We start from the raw sequence: 19,106 nt of genomic DNA, 5'->3' as shown, positions 1-19,106 counted from the left end.
GGTTGCAAAGTAAAAAATCAAAATCATCTAACGTGATGTTATAAAATCTAAATTTTCCAAGCGGTTCTGGTCATGACCCGATCTGGACTCGGACAGATCAGAAACCGATCCCTTGACGGTCCGATCTTTGAAATAATATCCTGCTTCGGGTTCGAACCGAATCCAACAGCTGCCGCCGCTCCGTGAGAAAGAGCGTGAGCGTCACTCCACCATCCGTCTGGAAGTATGACTTGCTCGCAAGGGCTTGAAGGCGGTTTTTGTTACTCTGAACGCCAAAAGCAGCGGAGGGAGAATGGAGAGCTGCGAGAGCAGACAGGGCCCGGAGGCCGAGGGCGGTGGAGGAGACGACGATCTCCTCCCTATCCGGCGGCTGGAGATCTCTGACAAATCCAAGGGCTTTGTCGAGCTCCTAGCCCAGCTCAGCCACTGCCCCTCTCTCTCAGACGCTGATTTCCGCGCCCGCTTCGCCGACCTCGCCGCTCTCGGCGACGACCACGTCATCTGCGTCGTTGAGGACCGCCGCACCGGCCGGATCGTCGCCACCGGCAGCGTCTTCATCGAGAGGAAGTTCCTCAGGGGCTGCGGCAAGGTCGGCCACATCGAGGACGTCGTCGTCGATGCCGCCGCCCGCGGCCGCCGACTGGGCCAGCGGGTGGTCCGGTACCTCGTGGAGCACGCCAAGGGTGCCGGGTGCTACAAGGTGATCCTCGACTGCGAGCGGGATCGGAAGGCGTTCTACGAGAAGTGCGGCTTCACGGAGAAGAGCGTCCAGATGACGCTCTACTTTTGATCCGGGGGAACCTAGGGTTAGCTTCTTTCATTTCCTCGTAAGTTGTACGTTGGTGGATTGGCAAAAATTTGGTTTCTTTCTTGTTTATTTTCTTCTCCAATTGATGGATTTGTTTCTCCGATTCTAAATTTTTTGGATCATACGACGTAACGATATGTATCAATGGTTGTGTGATTTCATTCAATACGGGCCAAACCGAAGGGTCTTTTTAAAACAAGGGCTACTTCCAAATCTATATTTTTTAGTAGGGAGACAGTTAATCTATCCGTGATTTGTCTCAAGAACATGACATTTGATGGTGCCAGTGGTTTCTTTTTTCCGTGTGATAAATACATTAAGAGACAAGCCTGCTGGTTCAAATTGGGATTGATAAATCACACATAATGCACCTCAATTGCATGACCTCCCCCAAAGAAAACAATGTTACCCACCATTGAGTCAAGCCATGGCTTGGTTGGTGGTACCATGGATCTGTTGATGCATCAGCACTCATTTATTTACGTTTTGGTTCACTAGGTAAATACAGTTTGAGACCAGGTCCGCCGTACCAGTAACGGTCGGCGTACCGGTGGCGGCCCGAACTGGTACCTACCGGTCTCGTACCGGTCCGTACCGGTCGGTACCGGTGGCGGCCCGGATCGGTACGTACCGGTCTCATACCGGTCCGTACCGGTGGCGGCCCGGATCGGTACGTACCGGTCTCATACTGGTTCCGTACCGGTATATACCGTTTTCATATTGGTCCGTACTGGTTCCATACCGGTCTCATATCGGTTCCATACCGGTTCGTACTGGTTACATACCGGTTCTCCAACGATAAGCTACTGGTACTGGATTTCACACTGATCTGATACCAATTCCAGGCCGGACCGGTACGTACCGGCCCGTATAGACCGATACGGCAGACTATGGTTTGAGAGGTTTGTCAACTAAATTTAAGGTTTCTTTTTGCCGTTGATTTGTTAGAATTTTTTATTATTGGTAGACTTGGATGAGCTAGGGGAAGACAGTAGAGATTGCTTAGTTAAATTAAATTGTAGCTTTAATCCAACATAAACTATCAATTTAGACAAGAATCCTACATTTACAGAGTGGCCAAAAAAGGGGATTATATTTGTCAAGTTAAGAGAAACAGTCTGTGGAGAATGTCACAAGATATTTGGTGTCACAGATTGAGGCACTATCGACATTCTTTACAATTTTCTCTGAAGTGGGGTGTGCTGTGCTCTAGAAAAAAAGGGAAGACAAATGACTTGGGAATCCTTTTGGCTCCGTACCAAGATATACCATGCTGAATGGCACCGGTCAATCTGGGCCATCACTGCTTGATATTAAGCAGCTGTCCCGAGATCTGGTGTCGGTTTAATGGCAAGTTCTGGTACTGGCCTGCCATCATCTGCACTTGAAACGATGATTTTTTATATGGTTTAAATATATCAAAATGTGGAGTTTTTTTTTAAAATAAAGATTAATTGATTTTGTCTGCTGCAAAAATGTTGACCACAAGGAAAGCATTGACTTCAAGCTTGATACAGTCAGACAACCCCAAAACTTAGAGTGCACTCACAACATGGAATGCTTTGCATAGTCAGCATGCAGAATGGAAAGATTGAGATGATAAGTTGGTAGGGATTGTCATTGACATGTGGCAATGTAGGCTGATGATCAATAAAAGGAAAGGTTTGTATCAAGTCATGTGGAGGATGAGAAGATTGTTCCCGGTAATTGAATGCTTATATATACATCACATGTCTTTTTACACCGTGACTAAATTGGTTGTTGAATTTTTGGCCTTACAATTGTGGATGAACAATTTGTGTATTATCAATCGAGTGTTCAATAGTTAAGATCGATTTCATGCTCTTCATTATTTCTTCTTGTTCCCTGGTTTGGAAATAAGCTGCAGAAATTCATCAATCTTTATCAATGTTAAATTCATCTCTCATACTCGTGCTTTCTAAGGAAGACATCACCTGTCATATCTTTGTTTCAAAAATCTAATATTTAACTTTTAAGGAGTTTATTTTTATCACATTTGCAATATAAAAGATTGAAGCTATAAAATGGGGGCTATATTAGCTTTTGGTACTCTTAAACTAACATTTTTGAACAAGGTTTAGAGTGTTGTGTATGGTGAAAATATTGTTTATTTCCTATTTCTAGTACTGGATATCATCTTGATGCTAGGAGATAGATATAAATCTAATTTGAATCTGAATTTAGATTTTCCTTTATATAATTTAGTGGTCACTTGCAGGGAAAGGGAATTTTCATGGAATTTATTGTTTATTGCCAAAAAAGTGGTATCGTGCCAGACAGAGCACTGGAACACATTGTGATGTACCGATGTTGGAAGGTATCAATTTGATGCATAGGAATGGATATATATCTAATTAAATCTTATATAAAATTTCCTTTATATACAATTCAAAAGTTTAGTTATGCAAGTCAACATGTATTAGTTTGGTTTATGATCAGTGTAATAATAGTCAGAGGTATTTCATTAGGTTTCTATAAATATTATATACATCCTCCCATAAAAAAACAAAACCTTTTAAGAAGGAGCCCAAATATGCAGGGAGGCTATTGGTTAACTATTTATAAGTCTGCTTTTTTAATCTAGGGTTGGGGAGCTTATAAAGTGTTTCATTGCTTTTATAAATGCTATTTTAGAAAGAAATTTGGTCGTAGTTCCTTTTGTTTTGTTTTCTTTTTCCTTTTTTGGTAAGTTAGACATTTTGTGAGGCAGATCCAGTAGAAAATTCGGTTGATGTCTATCTATTAAGCTCCTCTGAGAAGCCATTTAAAATATCTAGTTCAATCCTGAGATAGCTGATTTAACCCTTTGGTGCCCATATGGAGGATTTTTTCTTGTAATTATTTCTGATTGCTTTCTCCCTATAACTCATCAACCCCATTCGATTTATGGTGATATCATATTCGATGCACATGAGACGGATATTAGAGTTCATGGGAAAAGAAGAAAATCGGATATCTCACCTGGAGAGTGAGGAAAGAAAACGGTCTCGATAGCGGATAAAGCTCTGAAGGTTGAAGTTTCTCTTGGACCGTGCTTTCCGCCAAAGAGGGAGAAGAAAGGAAAGAGTATGCAGTCAAAACTGATGGACTACAAGAGGATTCAGTTAACTTTAGTGCCCCCAGTTCCATATGTTGGCATCTTACTTCTGAAAATAGCGACGGACTCTGAGAGTTAACAGCGCCTTGAGAGTCGTATTCTGTTTTTTGGGATCCTTTTCGAGGTTTTATTAATTATTATCTAGTCCATTCTTTTCAATTTGTAGAGAGTCCAAGATAATGGATAATTTTTCTTTTAAGATATATAACTAGCCATCCTGTAATCTACCATTCATTTTGTGACTATTCCTGGTGGTAAGAGCAATCAAGTGGTTAGTCAAACTAAGTTTAGAAACATGGGGTTACGCTGCCTTAAGTGATAGAAGCAAAGGGATTTCTTTTTCTTTTTGCAGTAATGCTTATGCTTCTTGGGAGATTCAAGACTAGCCTCCTCATGTAAGGATATGCTGGAGTTTATTGAAATTCAAATTCAAATTGGATGCATGAGCTTAGTCATGTGGTAACTTGAGCTGATTATTGAGCTCTTAAATGCTGATGTTTGCTCTAAATTTAAGCTGATTAGGCTTTTAATTTAGTTTGAGTTCTTATTCTACTTGCACCATGGAGATTAGATGGTCTGATCTCTAGATTGGCTGGTTTAGATTAATGTATGACGTGGCAACTAAAGTTCTTATTATCCTATGGACAATAATAAGTCATGGGGCCTTCTTTTCCTATCTTTTTCTTGGGCGAACCAATAGGGAAGAGGAGAGAAGTGAAGAGTGATGGTGGATGGTGGCTTTATCATACTTGCAGGCCCCGTTCGTTTGCCTCTCTTCTCACCGCATAAGCTCTAGAGCTAGTAGCTAGAACAGGGTGATTTGATTTTAAGATTTTATTTTATTGGTTTTTGCCTTTTAAAAGGTTTTTGTAGTCTTATATTAGGGTCCATAGGGAAGTCTTGAGAATAAAAAAACTTCTTATTTTCGGGAGATGCATGTGCTCCATTTTTCCATTTCTTTTATTATAAAACTCAAAACTTGTTTGTCTACCTTTTCCCTTTTCCTCTCTATGTTAAAGAATGTTAGCTGAAAACTGCATTTAAGGGGAAAAATACAATACCAGTAAAACATTGTACTTTGTTTTATTCTTTTTGGATATTTTCAAAACCTTACTATTTAAAATAATTAAAATATTGGCCACCTTGCTTAAGGGAGTAAATTATCAGTAGTTTTGGAAAGGGATGGGGCCAACTTGGGCCTTGCTCAAATCTAACCCATATTTTTGGGCTTTGGGCTAGGCCTAAGGTTGAAAATTTCTCTTGGTGTCAGATATGATCCCAATTAGGGCCCAAGTCTGGTCTGAAGCACAAATGAGCTTGAACTAGAAGGAGATTTTATCTACCCTTAAAAGAATTAAGCTTAAAGCCCCAAGAAAACAAGGATATCCTTTCAACACCGAATCAGTACCAAACCATATCGGGCGCCGACCGGTACGGGTCCCGGTACCAGGTTGGCGGTGGGTAAAGAGGTAGTGTAGTAAGAAGGGGCTATGAGGAAGACAGAGGAGTGGAGAATGAGGGGAGAAAATATGAGGACCCATATGGGTGTGTATTTAGTCACCGGCTATACACTAGGTAGATACTGGACCAAAGAGTATCAATAATCCTTCTGGCTATCTTTTTTGGATGAGATCTTAGGTTGTGATAAATAGTATTAAAGCGGATCCGGTCCATGGCCTATATAAACTAGGGGACACTATAGCACAGATTTATGGAGGCTGGCCACAGGCTGATTATGGTGCTTGTGATTAGATTTGAATAGATTTGGACTCTTAGCCTGGCGAGGACGTTATCGCTTAAATGGGGGGAGTATGTAAGGACCCATACGGGCATGTATTTAGTCTCATAACTGGCTATGCACTGGGTAAATCTTGGGTACTTATACAGGGCCAAAGAACCCAAACACCTTCCAACTAGCATTTTTAGGTGTGGTCCTAGGTTGTAACATGAGATTATGATGGGAATACACCTTCAACTTGGGGGAGATGGGGGGAGAGAGGGATATGGGAGGGAACCTGCCTCCACTTCAGCATTAGATTTGTTTGGATTTGGATAAATATTAGCAGTTCATCAAAGTTGATGAATGGCTAGGATTAATCCAATAAAAAAGTGATATGATATAAATAGATTAATTGATGTGCATATCTGCTTGTTAATTCTTAGGCTTTGGGCTTGGGCTTGTAGCCAGGCTAACAGTTGCTTGGCCCGGCATAAAGTCATTCAAGCTTCGGATTACAAGTCCAAGCCCAATAGGAACTTGGGGCTACACCCAAAGCGGAGGACGAATTAGGTTGACCTATGACCATTTCTGGCCCTAATATTATATTTTCTCAGTTCTAACAGCCTTTGCAAGTGGTTCTTTACATTTCTTGCTAATTTGCTGGCTGATTTCTTTGGTGGGTTTCTTACCATAGTCAAATGCTTAAGTTTATATAGAGGTTAAAGAATTCTGGTTGTTGTGTAAACCTGTTACTAGAAGAGCTTATGCTAGATGCTAGGATATTTCAGGTGACATTGCAATAAGGAAAATCCAAAATACTGTCTATTAAATTTCAGGTCTGCTCAGTTACCTGTACTGATCAATAACACTATTTCTTGATGTTATCCAGGGGACCTTGGACAAGGATATTCATCCTTCCCTCTTGTTTTTATTCATATAGTGGCTCTACTTGCTTGAATGTTTATAAAAGAGTCAGATGATCATTATCCATACTGACCTTTCTTGTTTTAATGTTGGTAGAGAAGGTGCTCTACCAACATTTGCAGTTTATGAAAGATTCTGATGATCGTTAATCATTTGCAGTTTGATGATGGCAAGATAGTCTAAGGGAAATTACTCATCAAACACCAAAATTTATTGCTTTTGTTCGTCTCTGGACAAACTTAACTTGGACTAAAATATTTCTGTAAGTATTGGGATAATTAACGATAGTTTGAAACTGATGTTAAAATTCTGATTTACAAGGTTGATATCTTCCTGCTTAGATACTGGATTTTCCATTGAAAGTTGAAACTAAATCAGATCAATTTGGCCTGTTTGATGCCATAATTAATCTATTCAAGTGAAAGGTGGTGATGATACAATAAGAACTTTTGATGAAGAACTAATGATAGTTTGAAACTGATGTTGAATTTCTTATTTATAAGGTTGATATCTTCCTGCTTGGATACTGAATTTTCCATTGAAAGTTGAAGCTAGATCAGATCAATTTGGCCTGTTTAGCCATAATTAATATATTCGAGTGCAAGGTGGTGATGATGCGATAAGAGTTTTTGTGAAGGATAGCCTAATCGATGAGATTTGCATTTGTATCTTTTTTCATAGATCAAGAATGCAAAGGGGTCACAGGGAAATACTGAAAATAAAAATCATAATTATGGGAGGAAATAAAGTGGAGGAAGGCTACGCACCTTTGGATTAAAGTATGTTTCAAGGAAAGATGGCCTCCATCTGGTGAGGTCTGGGATTAGCTGAGGATATGAAACATGGACCTCTGCACTGTACTTGGCAAAATTCTGTTGATTATTGTTTTCTTTGGAGGACAACTGATGGAGTGAATGGTGATAGGCAAGCTTTAGGTGCTAAACCTAAGGATAAGTTGCTTACATCATTTCCATAAATGCATGAACAGATACTGATTGATGTTCAAGTATTAAAAACTGCAATTAGTTCGAGGATGAAAAGGTAAGAATATGTACTTGAGGAGTGATAAATAATTGTATATATGTTTCCCATGCTTTGTCTCTGATTGCATACAGATTGGATGATACAGATGCAATGGTGGTTGGCTACTAGAAAAAGATTCGTTATAGTGCCCTAATATAGTCTTAAAGATGACAAAGTTTGAGGTGAGGTAGAAGGATTTAGGAAGTGAGGACAAAACAGAGCATAGGGCTTGTGGTGTTAAAGGTGCTGCATAGTAATATTTTGATGATGGTGCAAGTTGGCCATGTAAGAGAAAGACTTGGAACTGCTTCAGGGTACCTGAAAAAATGTGGAGAACAGTAGACTGACGGTTTCTCATTTTTCATGAAACAGGAAAAGGCTACTGGCTGGCGAATAAATATTTTACAAGGAGCAAAAAAGGGGAAAAATCTTTCAAAACAAGTTGTGTATGGTCCTTTATACAAAAATAACACATGCGGAATCAAAGACATGTCGAACTGGCAGAAGCTGGACAATCAGACATTCAACAATCTTGTGGATATTTATGGTAAAATGATTTCCTCAAGGAGTGTTAAGTATTCAGTACTTAAAAAAGAACCAAAGAATTTTAGGTGCAAGTCATCAATCTGCACAAAACTATCGAACTGTTCCATTGCAATGCCCAAATGGATGCAAGCAAGGGAAAGAGGGGAAGAGAATGTTGTACTGCCATCTTTAGGCTGAGGTTAATATTAGTGGTCTTCCAGTTGGGTTTTGGCAAGAATTCACCTGGTTCTTTTGAGTCCTGTCCTTTAGTTGAGAGTCACTGTAACCGACTCGGTAGTTGTCCTTGTGGCTCTTAGTTTTTGTCTCTCGTGCAATTTGCTTGGGCAATCCTTATAGTTTTTTATAATATATTTCACTCTCTTGCACATGTCAAAATACATGATTGGCTAGTTCTGTCTACCAGAGCTGTGACTGCTGGCTTGCACCTCATTTTCTGAGCTAGCCTTGAAAGCAAAAAATATACTAATTTAAAGTATTTAGGACAAGTTAACAAATTTCCTCAACTTTATAACTTTATTTGCATCTCCATACTGCTCAGGTCTCAATAGATACCCAGAGTGCCTGGAACCGGTTAGCCTGCAAAAGCATTTCGTCAATCACAGTTCACAGACTCCCTTTCTAAAACCTGTTCGTCAGTATTCCTACTGATTACCGAGCTTGAAAAATTTCAAGCATGGTCCCAAGCATCATCATCTTGTAGTCATTGCAGAATAGAACACTGTAACTGACTCTGGCAATGCATCCACATCAAAAATTTATATTGCCAGATTTCATTTTCTTTTGTTATTTTCAAGTCCTAACTACAATAGTTGATCATAAACAAAAAAATCTAGAGTATAATGTTATATTCAAACGCTCATTTATCTTCAAAATTTGTTACTTTCTGCAAACTTTCTTCACTCTTCTGAATCCGATGCTCTTTATCTGATGCAGCTGATGCTACTGCTGGATGATATCCAATTTTTGCTAGCACAAGTGAAAGTTGATGCTGGCGTGGATGCCACGAGTTATCGTGGTTGGCAATGCGCACTTGTGAAGCTTATTCCATGCACAGCAGAACTCATTTAGGATGGGAATCCTATTGCTTTTCGAAATATTGCATGTGTTGTTTCAATTAGATCATTATATGCTTCCATTAATGGATTGGACATCAGATAAAGGCTGCTCACCACTTGGTGTAGCTTTCTGTTCTGGGTATTTCTGGTCCCAGGCCACTCATGGCTCTTGCCTGTTGTGGAAGGAAAGTGCCACTCTCGAACCAGAAGACCCTGTTACCCATTATATTCTTGCTTATTAATTTTCTTCTTGCCTTATAAGACATTCCTAGTTCTCACTTTAGCAGTTATATATATATATATATATATATATGCAAAAGAACTATGATATCTGGATGTACAGAGCTCTTTTGAGATTCCTTTCTTTTCTTTCCAGAGAAATCCAACCTGATCTTAAATTCTCACCTTTTCATTTATTTGCAAATTCTACAGTCAATCTTGAGATCTTTCTTCAGAACTAATGTTTATAGAAAAGCTTTTACTTCAAATGCTCAATGTTGGTTTGAAGTTCCTTGGACTCTGTTCTACATTTTGGAAGCTCTTTGATTTTGTCGAGATGGCTGTACGCTCATCAACCAATACTGGATTCTGATTAAACTGCGTTCTTCCGAAATACCCACTGTTCCTTTCTGTCTGTTCTTCTTGAAATAATCAAGATTGGGTAGTAGGACACGCCATTGGCTGGTTTGACTTTTCAGCGCACGTACTCATCAATGTTCAAATTTGTGAACCTGCTAACTCTTTGTACCTTTCCCAAATCATTTCCTTGGACTTTGATCTTCAATCTTTAAAAAACTCGAAATACTAATCTATCAAATATATGATAGTGATGTACATAACTTCCTTCAGTTGACTTGCAATGGGAACTCACAAGCTCATTTGTTCAATATCTTACATTGGTGGGATTGTGGGTACCTGCCTATTGGATATTTGTGTCATGGCTCTAGTTTGGGTCAGTGTACATGGATGCTTTCTAGGTTTCGGCTGACGGGGGATAAGTCCAGATTGTGGTGGGGGCCTATCAATTGTTTAAGGTGCACTGCATTTAGACTTATACAATACTAGAATCATATAGACTCTTGTTCTGACAGCATTCAATCAATCTCTCATCAAAATGGTTGAGAACTGCATAAATTGTATTTATTTATTTTTATTCTTGAAGAAAGTTATAAATGTGTATTGAGAAGTTAAAACTGCTTGTGTGAAACATGCTTACCTTCGAGCAACCGGGCTATATATATATATATGCATAAACGTGTTCTCATAGTTCAATCAGGCTTCCTTCCTCCTTTTATTCTCTCAAGGAAATATTTTTTGAGAATAACAAGAGGATGATGTCTGCTATCAACTGCTGTAACAGGAAACACTGGACATTAAGGATGATATAATCGGTCTATGTGATTACATCACTCTTCACACAATCAGATATAATTTTTAAACTATCACAGATGTTTGAATTAAAATTTATTATTTTGATCAATGAATGGTTCAGGGGCGTTTTCAATCCAGTGATAATATAGTGGCTATTAAGATAGGTTAATATCAAGATAACAACAGTTACTTAAATGCGGTTCATGCATATATAATGTCACAGGAGGTCAAAGAAACTGTTATGATCACCACCATCTCATTATGATTGGCTTTTCCATCTTAAAGACATGGTCTCTGCCGAAGATAATAGAGCTCAGAAAATATGATGAGGAAGGCCTCTCTCTCCTTTCTAACCTTTATATCTTTCTAAATGGAGCTGGTCCCCTGCCTATTTATTAGAGCTCAAAGAGCCTTTCCCCACTGGAAAAGGTGAACCAACCTGCCGAGGAGGAGATAGAGGCATTGACTCCAAGCTCCTCCGGGGCTACTCAATGTTCTTAAATGAAGGTCAACATCCAAAAGGGGGGTGTGGTTGGCTTGGGTGTTTTGCTTTGCGTACAGGTGCGGTGGAGCTCCTCCTCCCCCAGTGGTCCCTCGCGTGAGGACCAGGGGCACCAAATCCAATGGGGATCTGGCGGTGAAACTTTTTCCCTCTTCTCCTCTGCTACAGGTGTCATACCCGGTGGGCCCACCATCTCGACGGCAGGAGCTTTATCCAGTTGCGTCAGATGGGGCGATGATGAATGCCATTTCGACTCTCCACCGTCCGATCTATTTTGATCATCGGATCTTTTGTTTTTTCCTTTTTTGAAATAAAACATCACAGGTAACGCTTTCGTTACTTCTTTTTGGTGATCATTCGAAGAGTTCCTCTCTTCCACCGCCCTTCTTTCTCCCCCTTTTCTTGGCCTCTAGTATCTTTGTGACGTGGCACGCAACCATCAATCCCTCCCCCACCACACAAAAATCTAGCCCAAAGTTTTTAAAAACCGAGTGCCAAAAATGTATGGAGGAATTTTGATCCTCGCAGGACATGGAAGCAGTACAAAAATTTTTAGAATTATCGGCTTACTTTAATATCTCAGCTGATATATAATAATTAGATATTAAAATATTAATAATTACAGTAATCAATGCCTGCTCAAACTTTAGACGGCTGAGGCGGTCGTCTAAGACTCGAGCCCCAGCCCTTAATGCATTTAGAGGCTTCACATGCTGTCTATCTTTATAGCTATAAATGCAGTGAGGCTCAAATGCTATATTGGAACGTATCTCTTATCTAAAAAAAAATTATTACCTATTTTCTTATTTATGCATTGAGGCTGGTCTTTGAGTTTAGTGTAGGCCTCCAAATGCATTGAGCTGCTACTTCTGATGGTAATATATCTAAAAAATTTATCTTGGGAAGTTAATTTATTTTGACAAGGATAATATGGGTGCGATATGATGAAATCTGTGAGTCCAACCTTTTTATTTTGAGGCTGCTAAACTAGCCCAAGGAGTGAAAGATGCGTCCCTATCAGTTTCTGGGAATGAGGCCCCTCCTCGCCCCCCAACCCCCTTGAGAGAGAGTTGGAGTCTCATCTTCTAGCATCACGGACTCCGGTCTCGAGCCATCCGATCAAGGAAAACAAGGCAGGACCACCGGATCTGTCTCATCCAAGGGCCTCGATACACGTAGGCATCGATACTGACATCAAGGGGTACACGCCGCAACGTGGCCGTCACTTCCTCCAATAAGGGGATGAAGAAGAGGACGCCAACTCTTTTTTCCCCTTCGCCCCTTTCTTGAGGTTCGAATGAATCGTGATCCGTGAGTTGGATACAGCTACCCTTATCCCCAATCTTACCATCCCATCCTCTCCTCTTTCCCCGCCCAATTAAAACCAGGGAGACGTACGGATGTGTGGAACAAAAGCATCCTCACCTTAGGAAAAGTTTACAAAATTCTCTAATTTGCTTCTGGTACTTTGGAAGTCATTGTAGCAGCTAAGAAGCCCCGAGGGACGTTTTAATAAGCGGACTCGATGCACCAACGATTGGTTCTAGTTCATGACTTCAAAAGTAGGAAAAATGTGGTGTAGAGTTTAGACAGCAGTAAATACTAGAAAAACAAACGGTACTGCTGACTGTATTGCATTTTATATAGCTCCCCGCTTCCCAAACTTCATTTGGGAGAACCATATATCTGTATCCGTACAATTTTCTTTTTTCTGATTTTGTTAGCTGCAATTACATCCATCCTATGTGGGCGGCTATTTTTGGCAAGATGACAAGGATGTCTCTCCCTTTCACCGTTTAAACTCTGCCTCTATCTACCCTAAAATTCCGGAAGAAATACGGATGTCTTCCTTTGGTCATCCACGAACTCAAAATAGCAAACACCTTTGTGCTTTCCATAAGTGGTTGATGAGATCTAATTAAATAGAACAAAGTAGAAATACATACAACAGGGTAGGTATATGACTTCCTAATAGTGATAGCTATACATTGCCCTCTTTCTTAGTCTGCTTAATTCGTCGGGGCCTCGCCTCCGGTGGTAAAAAGTTCATCCTCGCTGAGGCATCTCTGGTTCCAAGATCTCTTCCACCATCTTTTCTTTCTATACATCAAGTTCACACAGATGGAATTGTGTTCGGCCTCTGCTTGCTAGCAGAACAGGTGCAGCCGGCGCGGCTCTCCGATAGCGTCTTCAAATAACAAGGTATAAATTATAGTTGAGGTTAACTGACGAAATTAAACCAGCTCCAAAAGTTCAATACCTTAACTTGTTTCTGGAGGTCTTTGATGTAGACGACCGCAAAATCTAACATGTCGGCAGTGTTGGTTTGCTGTGAAGCCAAACAACAATTAGAGGATCAGATGGTATTTCGGTTTTTTTTTTTTTTTTTTGTTGAGAAATAGTTCAATCAAGTGTAACTGTTTCATTGGACGAGCGGTATTACCTTATCCATGTTAGGAACTAGCTCTTGTAGCTTCCTCATTCTTTCGCTAATTTTAGTCCTCCTCACCTGATAAAATCAATGAGTTGAGCATAATATTTCGATGCTCTTGGGTTCACTAACCAAGCTTGGGAATGGAGAAGAGACTTAAGAGAGCAATTACCCTCTCGGCAATGCTACGTGGGTGGGTGGCGCAACCCCGTTTTGCTCGGATTCTGCAAGGGACTGCATCCTGGAACTGCAGAAATTTTTCGATCGCAACCAGCTCGGAGGAGGTCCTTGGCAAGCTAAACTGATGGGTGAGACCCGAGACATGGTTCCCGATCTCTCCATTCTGTCGACAAGCAAATTAGAGAAGCTGGTTTTGAGGACAGAGGTGATCATCGAGAGGAAATACCTGAGGTTCTGATGGGTTGAGACCAGCAACTATCTTCCCCTCGGCCTCTCTGACTCTTTTAAGCCCCGAGTAGTTATCAGAGAGCAGAGGGGAGTCATCCCAGGTGGCAACTGGGAAGCCCGGGATGTAACACCGGCCGCGGCCATTGCCGACTCCCAAGTTGCTCTTTTCAGGGCTAGTTCCTCCCATGCCCTCGCTGCCGATCTCAGAGATTTGAGACATGAGCCCCGCCGACGAGTCTTGCCTCGAAGAAAAGCTTATCTGACCCTTTAATCGATTTGTTCCATCCCCCATGGAGTCGTTCCCATTCCTGAAACTCGGCATGCCTCTCATCATCGCAAAGCCTATAAAACCGTACAAATTTAGCGTCCTTTCATTCAAAGAATCCAATAGCAACAGTTCATTAAAAAAAACAAAAGAGAGAACTTTTGTATTAGCTGAGATGTAGCTGCTACAAAACGAGACGAGAAATGCTGAACTGGAAAAGATTTCTCCGCCCTCCTTGTCTTAACGTCATTTGTTGTTTTAGGCAAGATGAAATTTTTGCTACCGTACTTATTCCCCAAACAGAAACTTTTCAAAAATTCCCAATTTAAGTCTTATGGAACAGTTTGGTCTGCATGGCTCCATATAATAAATGTGAATTTTTTTCATATATCTCCGGTTTTAAAGCTGGTCCATTAAATAGACAACAGTTCTACAGAGAAGAACAGGGGGGAGAGAGTACCATTTTCTACATTCAAGTGAGAGAAAAGGCCCGCGGGGGAGCTACTGTGCCGGATGAGATTGGAGCAGTTCCCGCCGCTGCCGCCAACAGCGGCGCCGGCGGCGGTCTTCATCTGCTCCTCCTCCATAGCCATCGAGCTCACCACCCGGTAGGAGCTGTCGACCGAGCTGTGGCTCGGCAATTGTTGCTGCGAGTGGTACAGCATCTGGGAAGCACCGGAGAAACCGGCGCTCTGCTGGCCCACGAGCTGCTCCGCCCCGCCGTGCTCAATCGCCGCAGAAGCCGCCGCAGGCGGCGGTGGCGGAGCGAACTGGGGGCTCCTCTGGCCGCCCGTGGCGGCGGAGGAGGCCGGTTTGTCTCGGATCTCGTCCCGAGGATCCGGCGCCAGGAACCGGGCGAACATGATCTCCGTTCCGGGGCTGGAGGGCCTCACCGGGAGGAAGTCCTCGCACACCTCCCCGAGCAGAGAGCTCGGGGCCGATCGGTACCGGAGCAAGCCGGAGCTCATTTGCTGCTGCTGCTGATGGTGGCGGCTGAGGAGATCCGCTTCCTCTTTCTGGTGGTTGAAAGACGCCGCTGCAGGAGGGTACGGAAGGTTTAGATCCTTCGCCGCCGTCGCAGGAGGAGATCCGAACATCACTCTTCGCTCTCCTCCTCCTCCTCCTCTTATTCCCCTTTGCTCCACCAGATCCGACCGCAAAACCCCTATTCCAACCTTTTCTCTCCTCTTCTTCTACTCCTAGAACTCGTCCCCCTCAGAGAGCAAGCGAAGTTTCGATTTTCCGAGGATTTCTCGAGAGATCTCTACCTGCAGCTCTTCGAACCCAAGCTATCGGAATCAAAACCAGATCAACACGATACCAGAAGCTCCAATTCAGTTGAAACCCCAGGCTTCCGCCTCTTCGCCATTAGCCGAGCTCGAACAAACCCGATATCTCTCAAAAACCGATGTCCAAACCTCCCAAGCTTCGATTTTTAACCCAAATTCGCCCGTTTATCCCACCTCAAACGCCAAAATCGATCAGAAACAAAGAAAGAAAAAGCACGAAATCTTCTCAAAAACCTCTGAAAAGAACCCCGAGAAGGCAGTTTCTTGCACGCCTCGCCTCCGCCTCCTCCAAGCCTCTACCTTACTCAACTCGCCAGTACCGACGACCCGGCAGAGAAATCGACCGGTCTTCCTTCCCCTGTCCTCTTCTCTAAACTCCCCCTTCTAATTATTTTCTCCCTACTCCGTCTCCTCCAAGAACCGAAAACATGGAAGTGGTTTTCGGCTTTTTATATCCAAGAACGAAAGAGAGAGACAAGGAGAAGCGCGAGAGCGTCGCCAATAGGAGACTTGCAGACGCGAGCATTCCCTCTTCTCCTCCACAACGCTCCCATCGGCTAATATATACCAACGAAGTGACAAAACTACCCCTACAACTCTCCGATACTTCCCGAAATGCCACTCCATGGCTAATCCCTTCGCTTCCGGAGACGCAGGCGTGTAATTGACCGAAATGCCCCTAAGACGACACGAGCGGGAGGCGCCGGTATCCTATCTTTCTTTCCTTAATAGTTCCCACATCGTGGATTACGCTCACGTGGGTTGTTTGTTCTAGAAAGGACATCCACGTCGGAGAAGAAGGTTAAAGTTGCATTTCCTAAGGAACATCCTAAGGATGTGTCTATCTTGGGGGGAGATTTTTTTAAAAAAAACTATTTTTGGCATCGGGCCAAGGTTTGACGTTATCCGAATAGCCGGATTGGCCCCGCGAACTGCTCTTAGATTCTTCCCGTCCCAGTGAATGCACCTGCACCCTGTGTCGGTGTTCCCATGCGTTTGCTGGGTAATCAAACTGTGATTGCAAGTCTCAACACCGTCTGATTCCGTATAATGGATGGATCCGAGTGCTTGAATCCTGTAACATGATGCGATAGGGATGGGGACCACCGCTCCTTAAATTAAGTCCGAAAACGTGCCCAGCGGTAGATGGATCGTGGGGCCACGCTTTCCTGCTGTAACAGTCCTGGGCGATCATCCGATCACGACCGTCCAAATCTTCCGTATCATGTCAAGTCTGATTGTTTACACCTTGGGTTGGAGGCGAGGATGTAGACCGCCGGTTTGTCAGAAGTTCCTCGTCGACAATTAGAATCGTCTGACGAAGATCTGACGGTCATGGATCAACCTACATTTCACCTACCACCCACGGTCATTGTGATAATGAATACAAGATTTTTGGGCATTTGAGGATCATTCTCGATCCTTATCGGTGGTCCATCGAGGGTAGTTTAATAATTTAGTGAGCGTTGGTGTGGAAGGGTGATTCCGTAATTTTAGGCAGGTCGATGGCCATTTTTGCAACCGAACTCGGATTAGTGGCTCCTAAGGCTTCGGTTTGGCCTTTTTATTTACTTTTCCGGCCCTTTAACCGTCCTTTATGCAACCTTTTTTTTTTTGCCACGCGACGGCCCGCCCCTTGGGGTATATCGAGCTGTAGCGGCGGGGCTGACGACGAATCGGATGCCGTTAACGGCGACGTTATGCTGACTCCGCCCGTGAAGCGGCCACGCCTCGCCGGGACCGCCGCTCACGCAGTACCCGATTCCGTCGCTTTCCGTCCCGACTGCCGTCGAAATCTCCACCTTACCATCATGTGGGCTCGCCACGGCGCCGAAAAGGCAGCTGGCTCAATCTCAAGAATGCCCTCCATTTATCCGAAGAACTACCGAAATGCCGCTTCAGTTTTCCTCGCCTTTTCGCGGCAGAGAAGAGGCAGCCTGACTCCCTCGTCATAAGAATAATGCGCCCTTTGCTTTCGTTATTTTTTATTCTATTTGGGTATCCATGTAATCTATTTTCTTCTTTAACGATATGATCTTTCTGCGGCAAGAATATGCTTTTCTTGTTGGGGGTATATTTTCTCTTATAAAAATATATAGATGAAAATATATTTCAACCATCCTTGTTTCTTTTGATTCCTGACAATCCCGCACGCGTCAAAGGAGAAAAGAAAAATGACAATCAAAGAGATGGGAGATGATGAAAATATTAGGCATCTTTACCTCGGCTTAGACCGACCTTTTTGATTTCGATATTAATTGAGATGAACAATTTTGGTGAAAATCGAGGTGCCACTCTACGAGTGCTACTAAAGACCAGTAGTTTGGCGACACTACAGTCAATGCACGATTGGCGCAATTGCCGCCGTGTGCTGCTCACGTCGGATAGTTTTCACGTTGTTAACAAGCAATCGACTGTTATCTTACAATTAACGCACGTCGCGTCAAATCAGGTAATAGATCAGTATTCTATCCTATATGAAGGGATGACCCGAAGATTCTTAGGGGGGCACTTTTTTGGAGACTCGTTCTCTACAAATTTTTTTCTTTCCACAATATTTCTCTATTATTCTGACTTAGGCATTGGAGGGTCCTCCGCCAAAAACTTTCTCGCAAGTGGACTTCTTGCAGGTTGGTCTCCAAGGCGACTAGTTCTTCCTCACCTCGATCTCATTTGCCTTATTTAGTTTGATTCTCATCGACCTCAAAGCAAGCCGAGTAGCACTTCGACCTCGGTTCAGAATTTAACTGTAACAGATTGACGCTAGAGGAAGGGCCAGCTATACCAACATCGAACGAAGGGAGAAATCATCAATATTAGGTCACAAAGGAGTCGCAGTGCATCCCATGCCACGCAATGCCATGCTCCAGCCTCACGAGGTTCATTGCAGGGCTCGGAACACAGATCGCTGGTACAACCTGCTGCACTTGTGAACAATAAGCAGTTTAATCTACTTGTACAATAGGTGCAGGCTTTGACAATGACAGTTCAGGGCTTACAACAAATAAAAATGCAGCCAGAACCAATCCAACAAGAACTTGTTCTGCCCAGCCGCCACTCCCAACAACCAGCGTGCTAAGTCAACCACCATTCTCGATGCCAAATCCCAGAGCGATCTCACTAGAGTCGGCAAACCCGATGAAGGAGTCCTAGTCGGGATGGAAAGTGATGTACTCCAAGCCCCCATTCCGACAAGGATTCTGCTTCAGGTTTTTCATCTCCCTACCATATGAAGCCCCTACCTCAGCGAAAAGCCGACTTTGATAGAAAAATTGAGGAGATAGACCGAAGATCTCCATAATGTCTCATGGGCGTACTAAACGACATATCGAATTCCTATCGGGGAGATGCCCTTCAACCTTGCATTTGGAACAGAAGCACTTATTCCACTGAAGATCGAAATTTTGTCACTTCAGTTGGAAAGCTTCAATGACCACACAAATTTAGATCAGCTCCGTGCTAACCTTGATCTTCTAGAAGAAACTAAAGAATAAGCTCAAATCTGTATGGCGACATACCAACAAAAGGCAGCGCGATACTATAATTCAAGGGTCAAGAGAAAGTTTTTCCAACCTGGTGACCTCGTATTAAGGAAGACCAAAGCGTCACAACCACGGAAGCTCAGAAAGTTGGCCGCAAATTGGCA

At 42.7% G+C, this 19,106-nt stretch overlaps 2 protein-coding genes across 6 annotated transcripts; one reads left to right on the top strand and one right to left on the bottom strand.

The window, feature by feature from the left end:
* The first annotated feature begins 226 nt into the window (after positions 1 to 226).
* Positions 227 to 9,459, top strand: LOC103724074 (glucosamine 6-phosphate N-acetyltransferase-like). Of its 5 annotated transcripts, none has more exons than XR_606762.6 (3): positions 227 to 806; positions 3,048 to 3,146; positions 9,073 to 9,459. XR_606762.6 is itself a non-coding variant. In XM_088715757.2 (2 exons), the coding sequence occupies exon 1, from the start codon at positions 293 to 295 to the stop codon at positions 788 to 790; it is 498 nt and encodes a 165-aa protein (XP_088571883.1). In that variant the 5' UTR covers positions 228 to 292; the 3' UTR covers positions 791 to 827; positions 7,966 to 9,012. The 5 variants fall into 5 exon arrangements, 3 of the variants coding, with proteins under 3 accessions (XP_088571883.1, XP_008813450.1, XP_008813451.1); XR_003383067.4 differs by having other exon boundaries at positions 228 to 827; XM_088715757.2 differs by lacking the exons at positions 3,048 to 3,146; positions 9,073 to 9,459 and adding an exon at positions 7,966 to 9,012 and having other exon boundaries at positions 228 to 827.
* A 3,499-nt stretch (positions 9,460 to 12,958) lies between these two features.
* Positions 12,959 to 16,006, bottom strand: LOC103696645 (transcription factor bHLH122-like). Its single transcript, XM_008778330.5, has 6 exons — positions 14,632 to 16,006; positions 13,905 to 14,248; positions 13,671 to 13,841; positions 13,511 to 13,576; positions 13,328 to 13,396; positions 12,959 to 13,255 (listed from the first exon to the last, which is right to left on the bottom strand). Exons 1-6 carry the CDS (start codon positions 15,266 to 15,268, stop codon positions 13,181 to 13,183), a joined length of 1,362 nt encoding a protein of 453 aa, XP_008776552.1. The 5' UTR covers positions 15,269 to 16,006; the 3' UTR covers positions 12,959 to 13,180.
* Positions 16,007 to 19,106: the final 3,100 nt, after the last annotated feature.

The sequence above is a fragment of the Phoenix dactylifera genome, chromosome 2 (genome assembly GCF_051530095.1).
Source record: "Phoenix dactylifera cultivar Ajwa chromosome 2, Ajwa_hap1_PhDact_Kaust_v1.1, whole genome shotgun sequence".
NCBI classification, from domain to species: Eukaryota; Viridiplantae; Streptophyta; class Magnoliopsida; order Arecales; family Arecaceae; genus Phoenix; species Phoenix dactylifera.
The sequence above is the reverse complement of the archived record's forward strand: the minus strand, read 5'-3'. Positions and strand labels throughout refer to the sequence as shown.

What these genes read in the sequence shown, in the direction of transcription:
- LOC103696645 (XM_008778330.5), bottom strand. Translation starts at nt 15,268, where the DNA reads ATGTTCGGATCTCCTCCTGCGACGGCGGCGAAGGATCTAAACCTTCCG. An exon ending in TAGTTCCTAACATGGATAAG is followed by an intron (nt 13,397 to 13,510) that starts GTAATACCGCTC and finishes TTGGCTTCACAG; the next exon opens with CAAACCAACACTGCCGACAT. An exon ending in ACCTCCAGAAACAAGTTAAG is followed by an intron (nt 13,256 to 13,327) that starts GTATTGAACTTT and finishes TGTTATTTGAAG; the next exon opens with ACGCTATCGGAGAGCCGCGC.
- LOC103724074 (XM_008815228.6), top strand. Translation starts at nt 293, where the DNA reads ATGGAGAGCTGCGAGAGCAGACAGGGCCCGGAGGCCGAGGGCGGTGGA.